Consider the following 20,495-nt stretch of genomic DNA (forward strand, 5'->3'; position numbering starts at 1 on the left):
GTTTCAACAGGTGTCAGCCGGAGCAGCAGTGCTGTGACCGCCTAGCCCACACTGGCGAAGGGAAAGACCACCTCATGCGCCCCGTCCCTCCTCAACTCCAGCATCCTCCTGGAAAGGGCCCAGTGCTGCTCTCTTGTCCTCAGGAAAAGAAGGAATCATCAGACTTCAGGACTGGCCACAGAGCTGGGCTCAGAGCCTGGATCCAGCCTGTCCCAGCCCTCAGGCTTGCAGGCCAGTACCGGGGCTGCTCAGCTGTCCCAAGGACTGACCAGGTGACTACTGGCAAGTCCAACTAAGTCGCAGACTGAGCTACATTTCCCAACAGCCATGTCCGTGAAGTCAAAGCGACATTTCCATCCTATCAGCTTGATACCAGCGCCACACTCTCAGCTGGTTCTACACCTGGATAGATTAAAAGGATGGGACTTATTTGTAGCCTCTGCCCAGAATATCTCGACACCACTTGTCTTCTGGGGTTGTGGTGAGACTGAATGAGGTCACAGATAAAAAGCACTTTATACAGTAACCAGAATATAATAAACAGCCAAAAAAATCTTGGCTATTTTTAATTTTATTATAATAATAATGAAAAAATATTGTTTTTATTATCAACAACTACAGAAGAATAGCAACAATGAGATACCACGTCATGCCCATTATGATGGCTATTATCACAAACAGAAAACAAGCGCTGGCAAAGATGTGGAGAAACCGGAGCCCTTGAGCACTGCTGACAGGCATGGAAACAGTGCAGCCACTGCAGATGCCGCATGGCGACTCCTCCAAACTGAAACAGAATCACCATGCGAACCGGCAATTCCACTCCTAGGCATATACCAGAGAGCTGCCAGCAAGGACTCAAACAGGAATCTGCACACACGATATTCACACCAACACTATTCACCAACGCCAAAAGGTGGAAACAACCCAAACGTCCAGCAACAATGAATGGATACACAAAATAAGGTGGTGAAATAGAAAATATATATACTGGTTCATGGCACAGAGCTCCTAAAACCCTTGTAATTTCCTAAGTGATAAGAAGGTCGGAGCATCTTTGGTTCTAATATTTGATCTCTGATGATGGTTCCTGACAGAGCTCCTAAATCCTCTGGAATTCCCTGGGTGACAGGAACGTCTTTTGTTTTAATAAAGCGACTCTGAGAGGGCTCCCGGATGGCTCCTCCTGGAATGAGGGGCTGGTCACCAAGCCACGATTAGAGGCCTGGACCGTTCAGGCCCATCCCCAATCTTCAGGAAGGAATGAAGGGCTGGAGACTGAGTTAATAAACGATCAAGCCTGTGTGATAAAACCTCCATAAAACTGCAGCAGTGTGGGGTTCAGAGAGCTTCCAGGCTGGTGAGCACATCCACATGCCAGGAAGGTGGGACATCCCAACTCCACGGGGAGAGAAACTTCTGTGCTCGGGACCCTTCTGGACCTCGGCCTATGTGCCTCCTCATCTATATCCTTTACTACAAAATAAACTGGTAAATCTAAGTAAGTGCTTCCCTGAGTTCTATGAGCCACTCCAGCAAATTATCAACCCAAGGAGCAGGTCATGGGAGGCCCAATTTACAGCTAGTTGGCCGGAAGCAGAGGTAAAGTGGGTCAGTCCTGTGGACTGAGCCCTGAACCTGTGGGTTCTGACGCTAACTCCAGGCAGATGGTGTCAGAACTTAACTGAGCTGCAGGACCCCAGCTGGTGTCACTGAATTGCGTGATGTGTGGAAAACCCACACCTGCTGTGGGAAGAGTTGTGAGTGTGGTAGTAGTACGAGAGAAAAGGAGAAACAGAGATGTGGGTTTTGTTCCTTAAAATGGGATATTATTTAGCCTCAAAAAGGAAGGAAATTCTGACACATGCTACAACGTGGATGAAGCTTGAGAACATTATGCCCAGTGAAATAAGCCAGACTCAAAGGACAAGTACTCTATGATTCCACTTACATGCAGTTCTTAGAGCAGCAAATTCACGGAGACAGAAAGTGGAACGGGGCTGCCAGGGCCTCAGGGAGACAGGAATGGGGGGTTATTTAACAGGCAGAGCTCCAGTTTGGGAAAATGAAAAAGTTCTGGAGATGGATAGTGGTGAAGGTTGAATAATATCAATGTACTTATTGCCACTGAACTGTACACAAAAAAATTTTGAAAATGGTTAAAATGGTAAATTTTACATTATGTATATTTTAGCACAATAAAAAAAGAAAGAATAGGTATGTGTTATTCCTAAAATAAAATCCAACACCAGAGACGTTTACAAATCAGGCCAGCTGCCTTATTAAAATACTTATTGTTTGAGGTCATTGCTGAGAAAATAAACAAGTACATTTACATTTTAAAATGTTTTTTTTCTTGCTGCCTTAAAAAAATGAAATGGCAGCAACTGTCACTCACTGAGCTCCTACTCTGTGGCAGGCACTGAAGCACACACCAAACCACCCTGAACCCTTGCATCCCACGAGAGCCCTGCAAGTGAGACGCTGCTCCCCTGACTCCACACCTGCAACGTCTGCGGGCCTCCTGAGGGCTCCCACCAGCCCAAGCAGAGCTGAACTTCTCATCATGCTCTTCCCACACTTCCCTCTCTATCAGCCACTAACTAGAAACCACTCTTTCCCCAAGCAGAACTAGAGAAGCTGTACCACACAACAGCATTTTCCCATTAAAGGGACAAGATGCAAATAAAGCTATGGGAGACTCATTCTGCAAATGCCACCCCATCTCCTTCTCTCCAGCCACCCACACTCCTCCCCTTTTGGATGCTGGTCTTGAACTCATTCTCCTTCTACTTCTCATCGGAGAACTTCTAACCAAGTTCCATATAAAGACATTTTATCTAACATGTAGGAATCCATGTGGGCAAGAACTACATGGCTGCACTCATAAAACCTAGCAGTCTCTGTCCACAGCATCTTGTCAAACACGCATGCCGACTCATGAAGCAACGCGTGTTCAGGAAGACTCACTACCCTGTGAACATCAAGCACAGCACAGACATTCCACAAACACAGAGAACCTGTGCTGAGCGCTCCCATCTCTAGCGTTATGAAACTTTCACGGCCACACCTTTGTGACATAAATCACAGATCCCAAGCCTCAGAGAGCACTTTCAATTCCATCGTGTGAACCACACCTAAGCAGAAATGAAAAAAGTGCCAAATACCACTATTCCCTTTCAAAATAATAAGCCTCTGAAAATTTTTTAAAGGCAACAAAATAATGTTAAATTACAGGAAACATAAGGAAAGTGATGCATTTTAAAATACTTTTTTTTTTTAAAGCTTGGCACCTAAGCTAACATCTGTTGCCAATCTTTTTTTTTTTATCTTTTTCTTCTTCTCCCGAAAGCCCCCCAGTGCGTAGTTGTATATCCTAGCTGTAGGTCCTTCTAGTTCTGCTATGTGAGATGCCACCTCCGCACGGCCTGAGCAGTACGAGGTCCACACCCAGGATCCGAACTGGGGAAATCCTGGGCCACTGAAGCGGAGCACGCAAACCACGGGGCCAGCCCCCAAAATACTATCATTAAACAAAAAAACCGACAGAAATTACTTAACTCTACGTGATTGGCAAAAGCACTCATAGCAATAAAAATTGAATACAGCCCACAAGATAATCTCAAACTCCGAGTCCTGACACTAGCCTTAAAAAAGGACAATAAATTTTACCTTAATATAAAAGTGTAACAGCAAAAATAAACACAGATTTGAGATGTTGTCCTTACCTATGGAAAATAACAGACAGTAAGTCTCTATTTTAAACTGCTGATGTCATGACTGAATGAAATGCTGGTTTGTAACTATGGAGCCCTTTATCCTAGCACCCAATGTGCGGCTAAAAATCACCTCCACTGAACCGAAAAGAACAGGGAAGAATCTGCACCCTCAGCCAGGGTCACTGCGACAGGTTCAGTGAAGGAAAGCACTCGGCACAGAGCACATTCAGGTCTCTCTGCTCCTCCTCCTCCAGAAGAGAAGCAATGGGCCCTTCTGCCAACACGCCACTTACCGCTGGGCTTGATCTCTCGCACGTAGTTGCTGGGGAACCAGCCAGTCCTGCCGTTGTGCGTCCCCTCCCACCAGCCCCCTTCCTCCACTCGAGTGACATGGATGACGTCTCCTTTCGAAAAAGAAAGCTCATCTTCATTTGTCTGCTGGAAGTTGAACTTGGCTCTTACTACCAGCTGATTGTTGCTATTATCGGTCATGTCCTGGAGAGGGGGAGAAAAATTTCATGAAGCACGGTCTACATCATTATAAAACAATTAGATTAGACTGCACTATTATAAATGTAGCATAATTGCCCCATTCAAGTAGCAAAGGAACGTTTAAAGAAGAGAAATTTAAGTTTCCTATCTTCCACAGAGCACCTTGACCACCAGCACCCCCATTCACAGTCCTGGAGGAAACCCTCTTAACGGCCTGAGAGCTCTTATTCCTGCCATCGTTCTGCCTGCATGAACACATACACACTTTCACATGTTTATATGGAATTATATTGTACATACTTCCCTACAATTGACAAAAAGTTAACATACTACAGTCATTTTCCCAGCAGTACTTACAATTACTTTAGTCTTAACTAAATGTGTAATATTATACTGTATGGCTGGGCCAGTACTTACTTAACCAATTCTCCATTACGGGATTTAAGGCTGTTTCTAGTATTTTTCTATTGCAAAACAAGGCTGTGTTAAAACTATTCGTACATCTATCTTTCAACACACCTGTAAATAAGCCTATCTGTTAAATTCAGGTCAGAGAGTATGTATGACACACTTCAAATTTTAACACCTCTTTCTAAAGTGCCGTCTAAGAAAGTTCTACAAATGTACAGCAAGCTACATTTCCATCAGCGTACCTAAGAGTTAGTTCCTCAAACATTCACCAACACTAGATATTGCCAAACTGATGGAAAGAAATGGCAGCTCATTTTAATTTGCATTTTTCTCAGCGGTTAAGCACATTTTCAGATCTCTGAAAGGTAGAAAGAGGAAGGCAGACTGGCTATAGTTTCTTTTTATCTCCATCTATCTATTCTTGACTGGATGCTGGAGAGGCCTGCAACCCTGAACTGCCAACAGGAGTAAACAAAAACACATCCCGAACAAAAGCCTGCTCTCCTGGCCAAAGGCAAGGGAAAGGGGGAGCAGGCAGAGCACTCACCCACCGACAGCAGGTGAGCCCTCTCAGCCTGCACTGGGTGTCCACGGGGACTGGGTAAGACGTCCCATGCCCTACGGAGCACCAGCACTCTGCCCGTGCCAGCGACATCAGCAAAGATCAGAAAGGAAGTCCCAGTCTCCATCGCCACCAGGTGGCAGCAGGCAGCCCCATGTGCCCACACACACCTCTCCTGCCCTCCACCCACAGGAGAGCACCCAGGCCCAGTACTTCCCCACCCTCCACCCATTCTCAGGGGAGCACCCAGGCCCAGCATCTCCCCACCCTCCACCCACCCTCAGGGGAGCACCAAGGCCCAGCACCTCCCCACCCTCAGGGGAGGAGCCAGGCCCAGCATCTCCCCACCCTGCACCTACCCACAGGAGAGGACCCAGGCCCAGTGTCTCTCCACCCTGCACCCATGCTCAGGGGAGGACCCAGGCCCAGCATCTCCCCACCTTGCAGCCACCCTCAGGAGAGGACCCAGGCCCAGCATCTCCCCAACCCTCCACCCACCCTCAGGGGAGGATCCAGGCCTAGCATCTCCCCACCCTGCACCCACCCTCAGGGGAGGACCCAGGCCCAGCGTTTCCCCCCCGCCCTGCCCATCCAGCAGCACAGTCAGGGGGCCAGCAGAACCCCAGAGACACCAGGTGAATGAGCCCAACCAGACACTACCACAAGACTCTGGAAACTAAGCTGTCACTGGAACCACAGCCTACCAACCTAGGCCAGGACAGTCACACTAAACCCACCAGGGCTACAGCCTGCTAAGATGCAAGATTTAAGGAGGATCCAGCATCTCCTAACACACTCCCCAAAGTGTCCAGGACACAATGGAAAACACTCCTCACTCCAAGAACCAGGAAAGTCATAGATGGAATGAAAAAAGACACCAACGCCAACACTGAGATGAAGCAGAGGCTGGGATCACCAAAAAGGGTTTGCAGCATCAAAGACTTCAAAAAGCAATTACAAATCTCTCTAAATAGACAGGGAAAGCAGACAATCTCAGAGAAGAAACAGAACTTAGAAAATTTACTCAACTCACAGAGTGAAAGAAAGTGCTGAGAGCCCCAGGGACTCGTGGGAAAGAACAAAGATCTGAGACTGGTATCATCAAAGTCTTGGAGGAGAAAGAGGGCAATGCTGAGAAGTAGTGTACGTAATACGGTTGAAAATACCCCTACTTTAGCAAAAGATAAAAATATACAGATTCAAGAAGCTGAGTGAACCCCAGACAGGATAAGCCGAAAGAAATACAAACCACGTCACATCATAATTAAACTTCAGAAAAGTAAAGACAAAGAAAAAAATCTTAGGATAAAAAAGACATCTGCAGATATGCAAGATGTCAAAAACTTTACTTCCCATGCACCCTTTCTCAAGAAGTTAGTCAAAGATGTACTCCTCCAAAACAGGGGAAGTGACCAAGAAAACAATGAAGATGTAGAGAAAGAAAGATGCAGGAAAAAATGAAGATGTAGAGAAAGTCCTGTACCTTGACTCACGTACAAGAGCGTGTGCAGGGTGGTGATGAAGCAAACCTCAGAGACGGCAGCTGTCCACAGCCTGGCTGACAACCAAGTGGTTGTTGGAAGACTTCAAGAGAGTTCCTTAGGAAAAAGAAAGTGAAGAATCCTAATATGTCTGAATGGACAAGAAAAGATCCTTAGAAAAGGCAAAAGACCAGGACTGCAACCTGCAAAAGGAGCACAGAACAGTAAGCAAATAAGGAACAACTATCAATTCCAGAAAACAAAATGCTGTCAGGAAAGCAAGGAGAGTCACAGCGCACACCGTGGCTCCACCAGGAGTCTGGGCCCAATGACATACACTCAACATTGACCCAACGGAGGGAGAGTCACAGCGCACACCATGGCTCCACCAGGAGTCTGGGCCCAATGACATACACTCAACATTGACCCAACGGAGGGAGAGTCACAGCGCACACCATGGCTCCACCAGGAGTCTGGGCCACAATGACATACACTCAACACTGACCCAATGGAAGCCACAGCAGAAAGTTAGCCATGAAGAAGAAGGGCCAAGAAGCACCTATGTGGGTAAGTGGCCTGGGGGCAGTGGAGGAGCCCACGGCCCCCTTCTACTGTGGGAAGTCCACACTGCTAACACTTCAAGTCAAAAAAAAATCAAGTTTAATAGAGGCACTTATTTAGAGTCACACAGGCAAACACCTAAAGAATCAATGGAAAAGAATGGAAAGTGGTTGTCACTACTGACACTTTTCCCTAACAGCAAGTCTTGGAGAATTACCTAACTCTTTAAACAAGGTGCATATGTATCACTAAACAAAAAGATGAAAAAGATAAAGCACACAGTGATGAGACAGATCCTCAATGAAGAGGAGCTGACATAATTCCTAAAATATCTAATACTTATCTATTTAAATGTGTTTATACATTAGCAGTTATAAATTATAAATATTTAATAATTCAAATACATTAACTAATTTAAAAATATTTAATGCATACTTAATATTTGACACTTAGAATATTTAATGAAGAAATCTCTCTTCAACTTTTTTTTTTTAGACATTGGCACCTGAGCTAACGTCTGTTGCCAGTCTTTTTTTTGTCTTCTTCTTCTGCTTCTCCCCAAAGCGCCCAGTACACAGCTGTATATTCTAGTTGTAGGTCCTTTGGGTTTTGCCATGTGGGACGCCGCCTTAGCATGGCCTGATGAGCAGTGCCATGTCCGCGTCCAGGATCCGAACCACCAAAATCCTGGGCTGCCAAAGCGGAGCATGCGAATTTAACCACTTGGCCAAGGGGCCAGCCCCTCTCTTCAACTTTTGACAACCAACGCCCTGGCTGACCACTGTCACCTCAAACACGATGCTCCCTAGCATGCTCAAATGGTGGCAAGACAGATAAAGCTCACCGGTCAAGCGAAGCTCACATCTAGACAAGGGGCAGTGTAGTCCCTGCTCTGTCTACATGAAACATTATGAGGCTTACTATGCTATATCAGGCTCTCTTTTGCAAACCACTGTCATTGCTCATCAGGTGTCTACCACGATCTTCATTACATTCTCCTTCCTGTGAGTTGCCTGGCTGTGTGTAAAACATGCACACAGCCAATCCTGGTGATAAAGTCCAAGAACAGAATACAACATGTAACAAACACACACAGAGGGCAGGCCCCTAAGGAGGTCAAACTGCCCCGTAGGATGACCTGTTGCCAGCCCATCCACCTCAGTTCAGCAACCAACGCTGAGGCCCTCTGTGGGCACACCAGCAGCCTGAACATAAGTGGAGGCATGGGGTTATCCTGTCAGGAGTTACACACGAGGTAAACTATGTTCTCCCTACAGTCACAAATTCTCTACACTCAAGCCACAAGTTAAGCAAACACTACTGACACCATCTCTATTTCAGAAATGGACATTCCACAAGGAAAGGACAGGGAGAGGTGTGAGAGGGGATGTGGGAAGAAAGGCACGGACAGGCAGCCAGTCCAGATCTGTTTAAAATTCCTGATTCCACCAATTTTCATTCATTCATCACTGACTACACCAAAGGATAGACAGATTTTTAAGACACTGCTCGGAAGATGCTGTTAGAGGGCACGATGCCAAAGACAGGCTGAAAGGACAGAGAACTACTAAGAAGAGCTGGACTCCAGTGACTCTGATCACCAATTTCAGCCACACATCCCAAAGGCGGAGTAAGGAGCACTCTGGTCACTGTCACTGGTGTCATAGAAAGCTGGAAAGGATGTATTTAACTGCTATCTTACCATTTTGGATTTTTTTCCTTAAACTCCATGACAGTCTAAACCACAACAGGCTGAGCAAACGCAGTCAGTCATAAAACGAGTACATGCTGTGGAATTCCATTTACATAAAACAGAGAACAGGTAAAACTCACCTTTATTTACTATTATAAATCACAACGGCAGATGCCCCTGCAAAAGGCAACGCCAGTCAAGCTCCACCTCCTGACCTGGGTGCTGCTTACACAGGAAGGTTTGATGTGAAAAATTCATCGAGCTGTTCACTTAGGATATGCACACTTTTCTATGAAAAGTTAGTGACAGGAAGAAAATGAAGACAGGAAAGGTGACCCCTAAGGCACATGCACATCCCTCTTCTGGGAACTTCATTAACAGCTTATTTTTGATCCCTACAGTCAGGACACCACCAATCACAATCGTGCATCTACAACTTAATGAGGTACTTTATCCAACGTTCTGGAATTATCCTAATAATCCAAAACAGGATATCCTGGAACGCTGCCTTTGCACAAACTCCACCCGCTCCTCCATTCCCTAAAAGTCCCTATTATCTCATTTATAGAATAAGAAAAGCTAGTGAAGCAGTAAAAGACCCAATTTCTATTCCAATGGTTACTACTTCCCAGTCTTGTGATCTTGTGTAAATATCTTAACTTCTCTAAGCTTCCTCAACGTACTTCATCAAACATAAGATGCCAGAAATTAGACAACGCCCCATGATTTTATATTCTGAATATGGTCAATTATGACACACCATCAACTGTAAGACACGTGCTACTTTCAGACTTGTTAAAATTTACTTTTTAAAAAGGTCTTAGAATTGATGAAATATGGTCTGTTAATAAAGCACAATGTTTCCCATGTTAATTGTACAGGGGAACTGAAAAGATTTAACAAAAACGTGTGTACTACATTTTGATACACTGTCTCATACGCCTTGGAAATACGTTCTGTGAACTCAGTGACCAGCACCGGCCCTGGTCCCAGGAGGCAGTGGGGACACAGGGAGAGGGCATGCTTTAAAGGCTCAAGTCACATCTCCCATAAATGAAGGACAATGGGAGCGACAACCTTACAAATATTCTCCCCAAACATAGAGGAAAATTTTGGGAGCCTGAGGTCATGCTTATTAGCAGTCAACTGATAAAGGCTTAGGGCACGGCAGGAACGTGAGAAATCCCAGAAGGCTCAATGAAAGCTATGTAAGAATAAAAAGGAGAAGTCAGCCTCAGACATAAGAAGAACCATGATCCAAGTCAACAGCCCAGGTCCCACTCTCTAATTCAGTACAGAGTCGCTCTCTCTGGGGTGAGAGGCACCTCACAGAGCACAGGGTCAGATCAAGACCTCAACTCAGCCCAGGGCTATAGAAAGAGAGGAAGAAGAAATCACCCCAAGAAAGGAATAATCAGCAAGCAATGGGGAAAGGCCAAAGTAAAGTAGTTAAAACTTCCACCTCGGTGCAAACAGAACACCAAAACTGTTCAAATCTCCCTCCACCAAAAGGCAGGAAATTTGTCCCGGGACAGACTGATGATGGGTTCACAGACACAGAAACACGATTATTTGGACAACAGTGCTGAGGCGGTAGTTAGACAAGACATCCTTAAACAGAGACGTGAGCCAGGAGTGAATAATGTTTGAGCAAGGAACTCAGAACGGCACCCTGAAACACTGATGCTCGCTTTGGGGATGGTAACATCTTACACAAGTTCAAAGCTAGGATTTATTTTAATGAGATCATAAAATTAATGTTCAAGAAATTACAAGTTGTTTTTTTAAATTAATTTTTTTATTAAGGAAAATTTCAAACACAAAAGTAGAGAATAATAGGTGAATCTCCATGTACCCAGACCCAGCTTTAAATAAAAATTTTGCCATTCTCGTTTCCTTATAAACCCTTTAATTCAAGAAAATTACCTCGAAGTACTATTAATAACACACACAGAAAAGTCTAAGGGCAAAGACATAGTTGTTCTTACGTAGCATGGTCAGAGACGCCGTGCCGTGTTTATCCCACCAGCAGCTCACCGTGTCTACCAATCGCAGACACAAAACAGGTGAGATGGCAAAGGTCTCTCTATTTCTGGTGTGAAGTTTCTCTAGCTAATGAAAAATTAATCTCTACTTATTGTGATCTCAATAACATTCATGATCAACACTACATTTAACTCTATTTCACTTAAAATTATACATTTGCAATCCAGTCCTCATTTACTCAAAAACAAAAAACACAGATTAAAACTGCCACATGTGAATGGGTGAAACAGCAAGTGTTCCTTTACCCAAAGTTTACTGATTTCTCTGACATTTTCCTCATGTATTTTATAAAGCTAATTTAAGATATCTTTCAAGTGGTTTGTATATTTTTCCTTCATTTGGAATCATAACGCTCCCAATAGCACTCAACGAAATTCCTGTAGGGTTAAACCCCAGGCATCAGGGGGTCGCTGTGAGGGTTACCCCAGTTAGTCCACGGAAAGCACCTGGACAGAGGCTGGCACGGAGTAAAATGACTCAGCAAATGGTGTACTGTACACAAAATGAGAAACGGGACTTCTCTAAGAGGAAAAACAGTCACAGACAAACAGCAATAAGAATTGCTGGAGTTCAAAAAATTCAGGAACATGTGAAAAATAGATTCCTCCTGTAGCTTTCGGTAACACTGCTTCGTAGACTCAAATTTATTTCCCTCTACAAAATACAACTTGAACCAGTTTAATTTTTACTTCTTTAGGATCACCATTAGTGTACTTAACTATATTCCTTTCTGTGTTAAAGCAGATAGAAAGCTGAGGTCCCCTACAGAGGAAAACTCCAGAACAATCAGGTCCCCTTCAGACTCATGTTACAAGATCATTTACGTTTCTAACATCATATCATTTACTAAAATGTTGCATGAAAGCAAGGTCACACTACTAGCTAATCAAACAAAGTGCCAATCACCCATCAGCTCAGACAAGGGCTCAGCAAGCTGCACAAGGACAGCCAGGGCAGCCTCAGCCTGGTCAGCTGCCGGGATGGCCTCTTCCCATACTCGCTCCGTTCAATACTGTACATAATCTTCCCCAATCTCTCATTTCCAGTTTCACTGTTACATCCTATGTGCTTTGCTCACAGCCTGTATCCTGACGATTTATAGATGGATTTTTCTCCACTTCCCAAGAAGACCGTTAACCTAAGTTCCTTCCCCACCTCACTGGCAGCCATCATAAGGGAGTCCCTCCTCCACCAACCTGCCCTGAGTCAGTAACGCACTCGAGGTCATGCTTTGAAGAAGAAAAAAACCATCTTCAGACTCTAGCTTTCAGCCATTTCTTCTTAATACACCTAAGTACTTTCACATATGTCTGTTTCTTATTCCCACGCTTCTGTACATTTGTGCATAGCAGGTAAGAAAAGGCTGTGTAGGTGACCAGGGAAATATTTTAAAACAAACATATCTCTAGATAAACAGACTTACGAATCTTAAAATATAACCCCCAATTAAGGCAAATTTCTCAAAAGCAGTCCTTAAGACTAACATCTGGATGATCCAGTGATGAGGGAAGAACAATGGGAGGGAAGTGACAGCACCCTCTGGCGGTACGGCGCTGTCAGCGACAGGTGCATCTTCCCAGACACATCTACACACATTCATTTCCCTTGCATCTTCCAACTGCAAGAGCCAACTCTCTCAAACTTACCAAACTTCGATACTGGCCCTGGAACAATTTTGAAGTCCGACTGTGAGAAGGCTGGGATCCCAGGGAATCAAAAGACTTTATCCGGTGAGATGTGGGCCGGGCACACACGGAGTCACTTCCCAGTCCAATGTCTGAAAAGGTCATGCACAGAGAAAAGAGTAAGCTGAGACGCCTGACACCGCACACCCTGACGGCACACCAGACTCTAAACTGGGGCAGCCCCCGAGGGACGCACCACAGACGGCGACAAAGCAGGCCGTTCATGTAGTAAACCAAGAGCCGACTCTGTCCACAACAGAAAGGACTGATCACCTACCCAGAAAGTAACTCGAGGTAACTATTGATCGGCTCTTCTCTAGTATAATTTTCAAATTGTGAAATGTTGTTTTTAATTGTCTTTAATATTTTCCCTTCACCTGGAAAAAATAAGCCTCTCAAATTCAATTACTTACCAGAGCACCACCCAGTACTTACTCCCAACACATCACCACCGCACGCCCACTTCCCCAGGATTATGCTTCACGCAATAAGCAGCAAGAATTATTTAGCAACAAAAGGAAAAGACTCTGATTTTATTTCTCAGCCAGAGAGAACCTTCCGAGGAGTATTCCTCAGAATGAAGGAAGCCCACGCTTCTTCACCTTGGAAAGCTGTTGAAACAGCCAAAGTAAACAGGCAGTAAGGGCTTGGTGCTGTCTCCGGAGTCTCTTCTGATGAGGCACTCCACTCAGGCCAATCAACTAGTAAACGGTAGCAACCCATTTCTTAGAAGTGATTTGATTAAAAAAAAAAAAAGAGGCCATGAAAGTTTTCAAGGGAAGTCACTGTTCTGAGATGCATGTATCTAGCAACTTCCTAAAACTGCGTGGGGAGCCTTCTAGACAAGCATCCTTAAACTCATCGTCTCCAGGTCATAGTTTTTCTGGCAGATCTACTTGACTGGCTCACACGGTGTCTTACAAAATTTGAATTAGTTGCCAAGAACTCTAAGTCTGAAGATATCACAGGAAAACCCAGATTTCCAGCTGTTCTTAAAGCATGTAGGCTGTGGACCACTGGGTCTCCATTCCCTGGCAGGAAAACTGGCCCAGTGCCGAGCAGGGCTGCACGCATGCGGAGGAACCCGCTTCTCTCTGCTCCTGTCTCTCCTTTCTGCTGTCCCCCTGGCTCCACATACACTGGTGTCTGGGAACCCTGTCCTAAACAACCCTGACATGCCAGTCTTGAACCCTACAGGGCAGCTCTAAAAGGCTCTCTCAGGGCTGTGAGTGTCGCCTAGAGCGCCTCCCACTGCAGCAGGGTGGATGCCTCAGCAGTTCAAACACAAAACACGCTCCTAAAGCAGATTGTGTCCACAAGTGGCTATGGCCGTGTCCTCATGATTCTCTCCTGACCCCAGTTTTCTGGGAACGTTTGGGATGATGCAGGTTTCTCAAGGACAGCCCCTACTTCTCCATCTTTCTTCTGTCCAACTGGACTCTACACACCTAGAGAACATGAATGGTTTTCTCTACATGGCAGAAGTAGAGGGAAGGTACGGACAACTGCTCTCAGAAGGCCGACAACACGCCTGGAGGCAACAGCTCCAGCTGTCTCACTGCAGAGTCAGCCACTGAAAGTTGAAGTCTAAAGAGATACAGTCACCTCCACCACACTGAATTCAAACACAGAAATTAAGAGCAAGGAGGAGCCAGTAAACATAAGGGGAAAGTTCTTTCCATCTGAGAAGGCTCACTCATATTGTGTAAAAGCTGAAGGGAAAGGAGAAGTTTATTTCATAATTTCCAAATACATCTTTGTAAAGAACAACACTACACATTTTACATCCAATTCAGATCTAATGATATCAAGAATATAGGAGAAATACTTTTGCATAAGACAGGGGTAAAAACAATGGTAACATGTACCCAAGAGATGTCTGATCCTGGCCTCTTTCTATTGCCATTATTTACTTGTAAATTACAGCCCTTCCACCTTGATCACTGAAGACCGCATGACTGAGTGTACGGATCAGAGGCCTCTCCTCGCTTCTCCCTCCCCCATCTTTTGACCACTCCTTTCACTAAGTGGCATCTGCACCTAAACTACACGGAGACAACGCACCTAGAGTGAAAGGCAAAGGGTTCGTTCATCTCTTCTCCCCGTGAGCAGCCTCTAGAGAAGAATTCAGCGGGAGCAGAGGGGTCAAGCTGAGAATCACGTGCAGATTTTACTTACCTACGCTACTCTTGTGCCTGTCTGCCACAGAGACCTGAATCCGTTACAGGACACCTCACGTAAAACTCTGAGGCACAGATGGTGATTAAAGCAGCCTGCAGAGAGGGACCCCGGGCAGCAGAAGTGTGACGCCGCCACACTGCACACACTCACACACTAGTTCTGGGTTAAATCCCAGTGATCTGAAGGTTTCCAGCGCCGGATCACCTTGCTGTCATGTCCTGGGTGTTCTTCCTTATTACCTGTTTGTTCACATGAAAGCTCTCATTTTTACAGTAGGGACAGAGGAGCGTCACTATCTAATCAGTGACCTTTCTAAGGTGCCACAAACACTCTTACTTGCAAACATCCTTAAGTGGTGTGATGATTACAGCTGTCTATACCTGTCTTTACATGCCCCTTCACTTTCCCATCCCCGTCTCTCTCCCTCCTCCTGGATTTAGATCCTCAGACTTTCCTACGAGTTGCTAACTTAGTATTCCCCAGGTGCTTTCATCTCAACAGCCTGAGGAGTTTTCAACTTTAAACCTCAGCAGTCAAGCTGTTAACACAGGGCCACATGGAAAGCCCTGCAGGGGGATGGCAGGCGGCGCAAGGCTGTCTGGGGGGCGCTCCCCCCATGTGCAGGCTGTGGAGCCGTGCCTGGACAGCTGTCCCAGCAAACAGGTGCTGAGGGGGCAGCAGGACCGTCCCTGGGCACAGAGGACCCCCGAGCAGGGACTTTAGCCCAAGTGTTCTGACCCAGTTCCCCCCAACACAGTGAGGTGATTACACTCCATCTGAAGGGCCATGACAAAAATGAGAAGAGATCCTGACAAAACAAACAAGAGGTTTCTGATCAAAAGAAACCTATCAAGGGCTAACTTTCCCCCATAAATCTGAAACTAAAATCAGTAAAGGTAAACAGAAAAATAAAAATGACTTTAAAACAAAAGAGCTCCTAAGTCCTTCTTTTTGATCCACACAGCTCTCCAAGACAGAGCTTCTCTGGGCCCCCAGGACAGGCATGGCTTCCCTCCGAGGAGTCTGCACAGCATCTCCTGTCCTCACTGTGGTCTGGGGGCCCAGAGAGGGGCACAGTGCATCCCCACCTCCTCCACTCACACTCTCTCCACTGAGGTATGACCGGGGCTCAGAAGAGGGCAAACCATGCACCCTGGGTACCCTCAGAGACCTCAGGAAACCTGGCCCAGGTGGGAGCTCACTTTAGAGGCCAAGTCGCTAACCATTCCCTTGTCACGGTCATACCTCAAAACAGTCACCAGATTTGCTCACTGGATATGAGCTTTAATCAACATAAACTTAATAAAATTCCAGAGAAAGGTGCTTCTAGCTCCAAGACAGCCCAAAGTCTGCCCATGTGAACAAGACATTTCTCCTGTGCTAAACTTGCAGGCAGAAATCTCTGCCTACTGAAAGGAAAATACCTGATATCCACCAGAGCTTATTTTTTAAATTCAATTAATGATCATTTTGTCTTGCTAACACAGAAGGAAAGGTTTTCACCCTTCTGTCTTCCCACCCCGTCACGTTCAATTAAAAAAAAGTCTTACCTGCTGTTACTTTATTTAGAGTCACTAAGGAACTGAGGACCTTGTTAAAATTCTGCCCCTGGTACAAGTCATTTGCATCAAACGTCTGAAAGGAAAAATTAAACAAGCAACATTAGTAGAGTCTTGTCTTGGGTGCAGGATAAACGAAGTACTTGCAGCGATGAGAGGACCACCTGCAGGAGCCGCAGATAAAACCCTAAAGATGCAGGACAACCTGAGAGAGCCGGGACCAGCGAGCTCAGCTTCTAGTCTAGGATGGGAAGTCCAATCAGAATCCCCTTATGTAGGCACACCACCAGCTCCTCACCCTGCTCCAACCTTCTTGGGTGGAGCTCTTCCCAGGTTAGGGAGGTGAGGCTGCTGGCACTCAGTGAATGCTGGGGTGGCTTCACCACCCTCTCCTCAGATTACAGCAGAGGCCGCAGGGCAGGCACACTACAGATGTCCTCTCCTAGTCAGAGGAGATTCCAAAGCTAACAGCAGGAGAAGAGAGACGCAGACATCAGGGCAGATATGAGAGTAAAAGGCAAGAGGACAGAAGACGCAGATTCCAGAGGCGACAGGTAGTCCCGGGGCGAACACCTCCACCCCTAGGGCAGACCACTGAGGCCAGACCACGACTGTCTAGTCTGCATCTCCTCCAATCTCGGACACCTAGAGACCTGGGGACATGATGGAGTCAGTTCCAGCACACCTACACACACGCATGCACGTACATACACACAAGAGCTGAAAGATAAAGCCCAGCAGCCTACCTAGATACGTTACAGGCAGTCCACAATGGGTGTGCACACACGTTAAAACACGCACAGATGTCATTCCCAAATATGGTCAGAAGACTACATATAGCTTTTGACCACCAAATACCCCCACAAAAGAAATTTTAATAGCCAAATCATCCACAACTCTTTGCCAGAAAAATTATGAAAAAATGTCTTTCACAGACGCAAAAAACAGATATATTTAGATACCAAAATGTAAATTATGTTAACATACTTCGAAGTTTCTCACCCTGGGGCAAAAACAAACAAATGTGACCAGTCACCCCAGGAACGAGACCAGCAGAGGAAGGCCCCAGCTTCCTCTCCCAGTAGCCTGCCACCTCTCCCCCATTCAGTCAGTTCCTCCATCTCACAGGTCCTGCCAGGAAGCCCCCTCTCCTTCCTGCCTCCCAGCCCCACTCCCTTTCCTGGCTAACTCTTCTTACTCATCTGCCTCTCAGTCTCACCTCCCCCACCAGGTCCCCTAACCAGGCTCCCCTGGCACCCTCATCACCACGACAAGTTTATGTTCGATGTAAGCATTCCAGCCTAGACTGTAAAATCTACAGAAGCAGATTTTACAATACCCAACATCTAGCAAAATGGCCGGAACACAGTAAGAACTCAAATGTTTGCTGAATGGATGAAGGCACAAATCCATCCACCCGCCACCGTGTGGTGTGGAATGTCACTGTGGGTGCCACTCACACACAGAGCAGCTCAGAAGAGCCACTCCAAGCCTCAAGAATTATTTCCATCTTCCTCAAAAGTCACCTGCAGTTAATGGTCTTCTGCCTTTAATTTCTGAAATAATGAGTAAGAATTGTCACGAGGTATGTTTATTTAAACACGAACAAACAGAAATAAAGAAAATCCAGAAGTTAAAAAACTTCACGAAAGGAGACCACCAAATAAATCCCTGAGTCAAGAGGAGGTGAAAACACGGCTTGCTTTTCCAAAGGCTGGAAGAGGAAACTAAACGGAGTACAGCACTCCAAGATGTGACTAGAGCTGAGCATTCTGCATACAGCTACTGATGGCCACTTCTCACACAGCTAAGTACAAAAGAAAGCTGATTTCATGACGCCAGATCATTCCTGTAAAAAGTACTACCCCTGGGGGACTGGCCCCGTGGCCGAGTGGTTAAGTTCGCGCGCTCCGCTGCAGGTGGCCCAGTGTTTCATTGGTTCGAATCCTGGGCGCGGACACGGCACTGCTCATCAAACCAGCGTCCCACATACCGCAACTAGAAGGACCCACAACGAAGAATATACAACTATGTACCAGGGGGCTTTGGGGAGAAAAAGGAAAAAAATAAAAATCTTAAAAAAAAAAAGTACTACCCCTGGAACAGAGTCTTTAGAATCATCTCATAATACAGGACTTTATTTACTTGTTGTGATATCTATTATCTAAGAAAAAATTCCAAGTCAAATGAGTGTATTATCTAGGCTGACGTATCCATCTACACTTTTTAATGGGTTAGTTGCATTTTTTTTTAAAGAATTAAAAGTATTAACCTCAATAAGCCTCAGCTTCCTTTTATGTGGACTGAGGAAGTTCCCTTACTTGTAAAATGCTGGAGGGGGTGATCCGCACATCCTACAGCTCTAAAGTTCTAATTCTAGAGCTTGGAAAATTAAAATTGTGGTATTCTACAAAAAGAAATATAGATAAAAATGTATACTAACCTTCATTGTGGAAAGGCAGCGAGTCACAAAACCCAGAAAAACAGGATGCTGAAAACTGAAGTTTCCTGTTATTCCAGAACTATATATCTCTCGCACTTGGATACCAGGAAGCGTCTGGTTGGCTGCAGCTGCCCACCAATGGGCTTCAGCGTGACGTCAGGACTTAAGCGAATTCACATATACCCCACACTCCTTAACAGGAAACTACACAATAAGACAAGACAAACACTCGCCACGGAGAGGAAAGAAACGTGCATTCCGAGTCAAAATGTTTTGACTCAAGTGCTTCTCCAGAGAAAAATAATAGACTACTTCCTGACATAGGAATCTATTCAACAAAGAACAAAACCAGAAAAATCGTAGGGTACAGAGAAAGTGTGTACTATGGGAACAAGAGAACGGTCTCATTAGAACGTTTATAGAACCACCTGTACAAACTAAGCCAGCATGTACAGGAGAACCACCGGACCTTTAGCACACTGCATGAGCCCCGGGGCACTCGGAGCGCCTGCCCCAACTCGCTCACGGCCTAGACGCTGGTGCTCTCAGAGCAGCACACTCTGGCCCCTGGCTGGGGCAAGGAGCAGAGGAGGGAAGGAAGTAAACACCGTGCGCCTTTCCCGAGGCGGGTGTTGGGAGCACTGGTTCTCAGGAGGAGCTGCACGCTAGGATCTCCCGGAACTTGAGAAAACCAAGATCCTCAAGCGGAGTCCCAGACCAATTCCATTAGGGTCCCCACCGAAAGGCCCCAGAATCCAAGTGCTGACACTCTCCAGGGAATCAGTGCAGCCAAGGGCAAGGAGCACCCGCTGGAGAGGTAAGGAAGGCACGGAGAACCCCCTCCAGGGCAGGCTCAGCCCCTCCCAGCCACGACTACCCTTACAAGCAGAGAGGGCACACTCAATACCCCACAGATCTTCTACAGTTAAGGGAATTAAATGTGCAGAACAATCCAATAGTCTCAACATAAAATTATCCAACCATTTGCCCACCAAAAAACTCATAATATTAAATTTACTATTTATAGTTTATTTGTAATATTTCACTTTCAAAAGAAACAATACTACATGATCACACACAACAAATACCAAACCGTATGGAAACCAGGATAGAAGAGCCCCGAGTACTCCAAGGAGGACACAAACACCTTCTGCAAGGTCTGTCTGTCTCTCATAAAGGGAGGGCAGGTTGGCTGAAGCAGCGGCCACAGTGCGTGGCCGGAAGGAGGCAGCACGGTTCTGTGTGAAGGGCAGATGGCCCTCCTGAACCTGAAAGCGGTCCCACTTGCTGCAGCCTCACACAATTCACTGAGGCCCTCTAGGCCCCCCGCTTCTTGTCCTGAAAACGGCAATGATGAACACAGAAGACACTGAGCATGACAATGGTGACGACAGGAGGCGACAACATGCAAATGCCTCACACGTTCAAAAAGCAACAAGATTAAAAACTACTCTGAATCTTGCACACCAAGCCTCAAGGTCTCCTCTACAAACTGACCTACCAATAACTACGTTCTGCCAAGGAAAAACTCTTATTTTCTAAAACACAAAACAACTACCAAGGAAAGAAAGCCCCCTCGGTGACTGAAGATGCTCAGGAACAGAGAGCACCTTAGAGATGGTCCAGACAAGGAACCACACGACTCCACAGCACACGCTGCAC

The 20,495-nt window shown here is 45.9% G+C and overlaps 1 protein-coding gene across 6 annotated transcripts in view; it reads right to left on the bottom strand.

Moving 5' to 3' along the window:
* ARHGEF7 (Rho guanine nucleotide exchange factor 7) overlaps positions 1–20,495 on the bottom strand; it is a 155,394-nt gene that overhangs the window by 73,897 nt on the left and 61,002 nt on the right. For 3 of the 6 annotated variants that reach the window (XM_046663779.1, XM_046663775.1, XM_046663780.1), the window contains 3 exons: positions 16,382–16,466; positions 12,612–12,742; positions 4,013–4,214 (listed from right to left, as the gene is read on the bottom strand). In XM_046663779.1, the coding sequence (XP_046519735.1) occupies positions 4,013–4,211 (199 nt within the window). In that variant the 5' untranslated portion in view covers positions 4,212–4,214; positions 12,612–12,742; positions 16,382–16,466. Of the gene's footprint in view, positions 1–4,012; positions 4,215–6,667; positions 6,782–12,611; positions 12,743–14,828; positions 14,977–16,381; positions 16,467–18,833; positions 18,866–20,495 lie in introns of those variants that run through there. The other 3 variants (XM_046663776.1, XM_046663777.1, XM_046663778.1) reach the window with 3 other exon arrangements.

Source organism: Equus quagga, chromosome 6 (genome assembly GCF_021613505.1).
Source record: "Equus quagga isolate Etosha38 chromosome 6, UCLA_HA_Equagga_1.0, whole genome shotgun sequence".
Classification (NCBI taxonomy): Eukaryota; Metazoa; Chordata; class Mammalia; order Perissodactyla; family Equidae; genus Equus; species Equus quagga.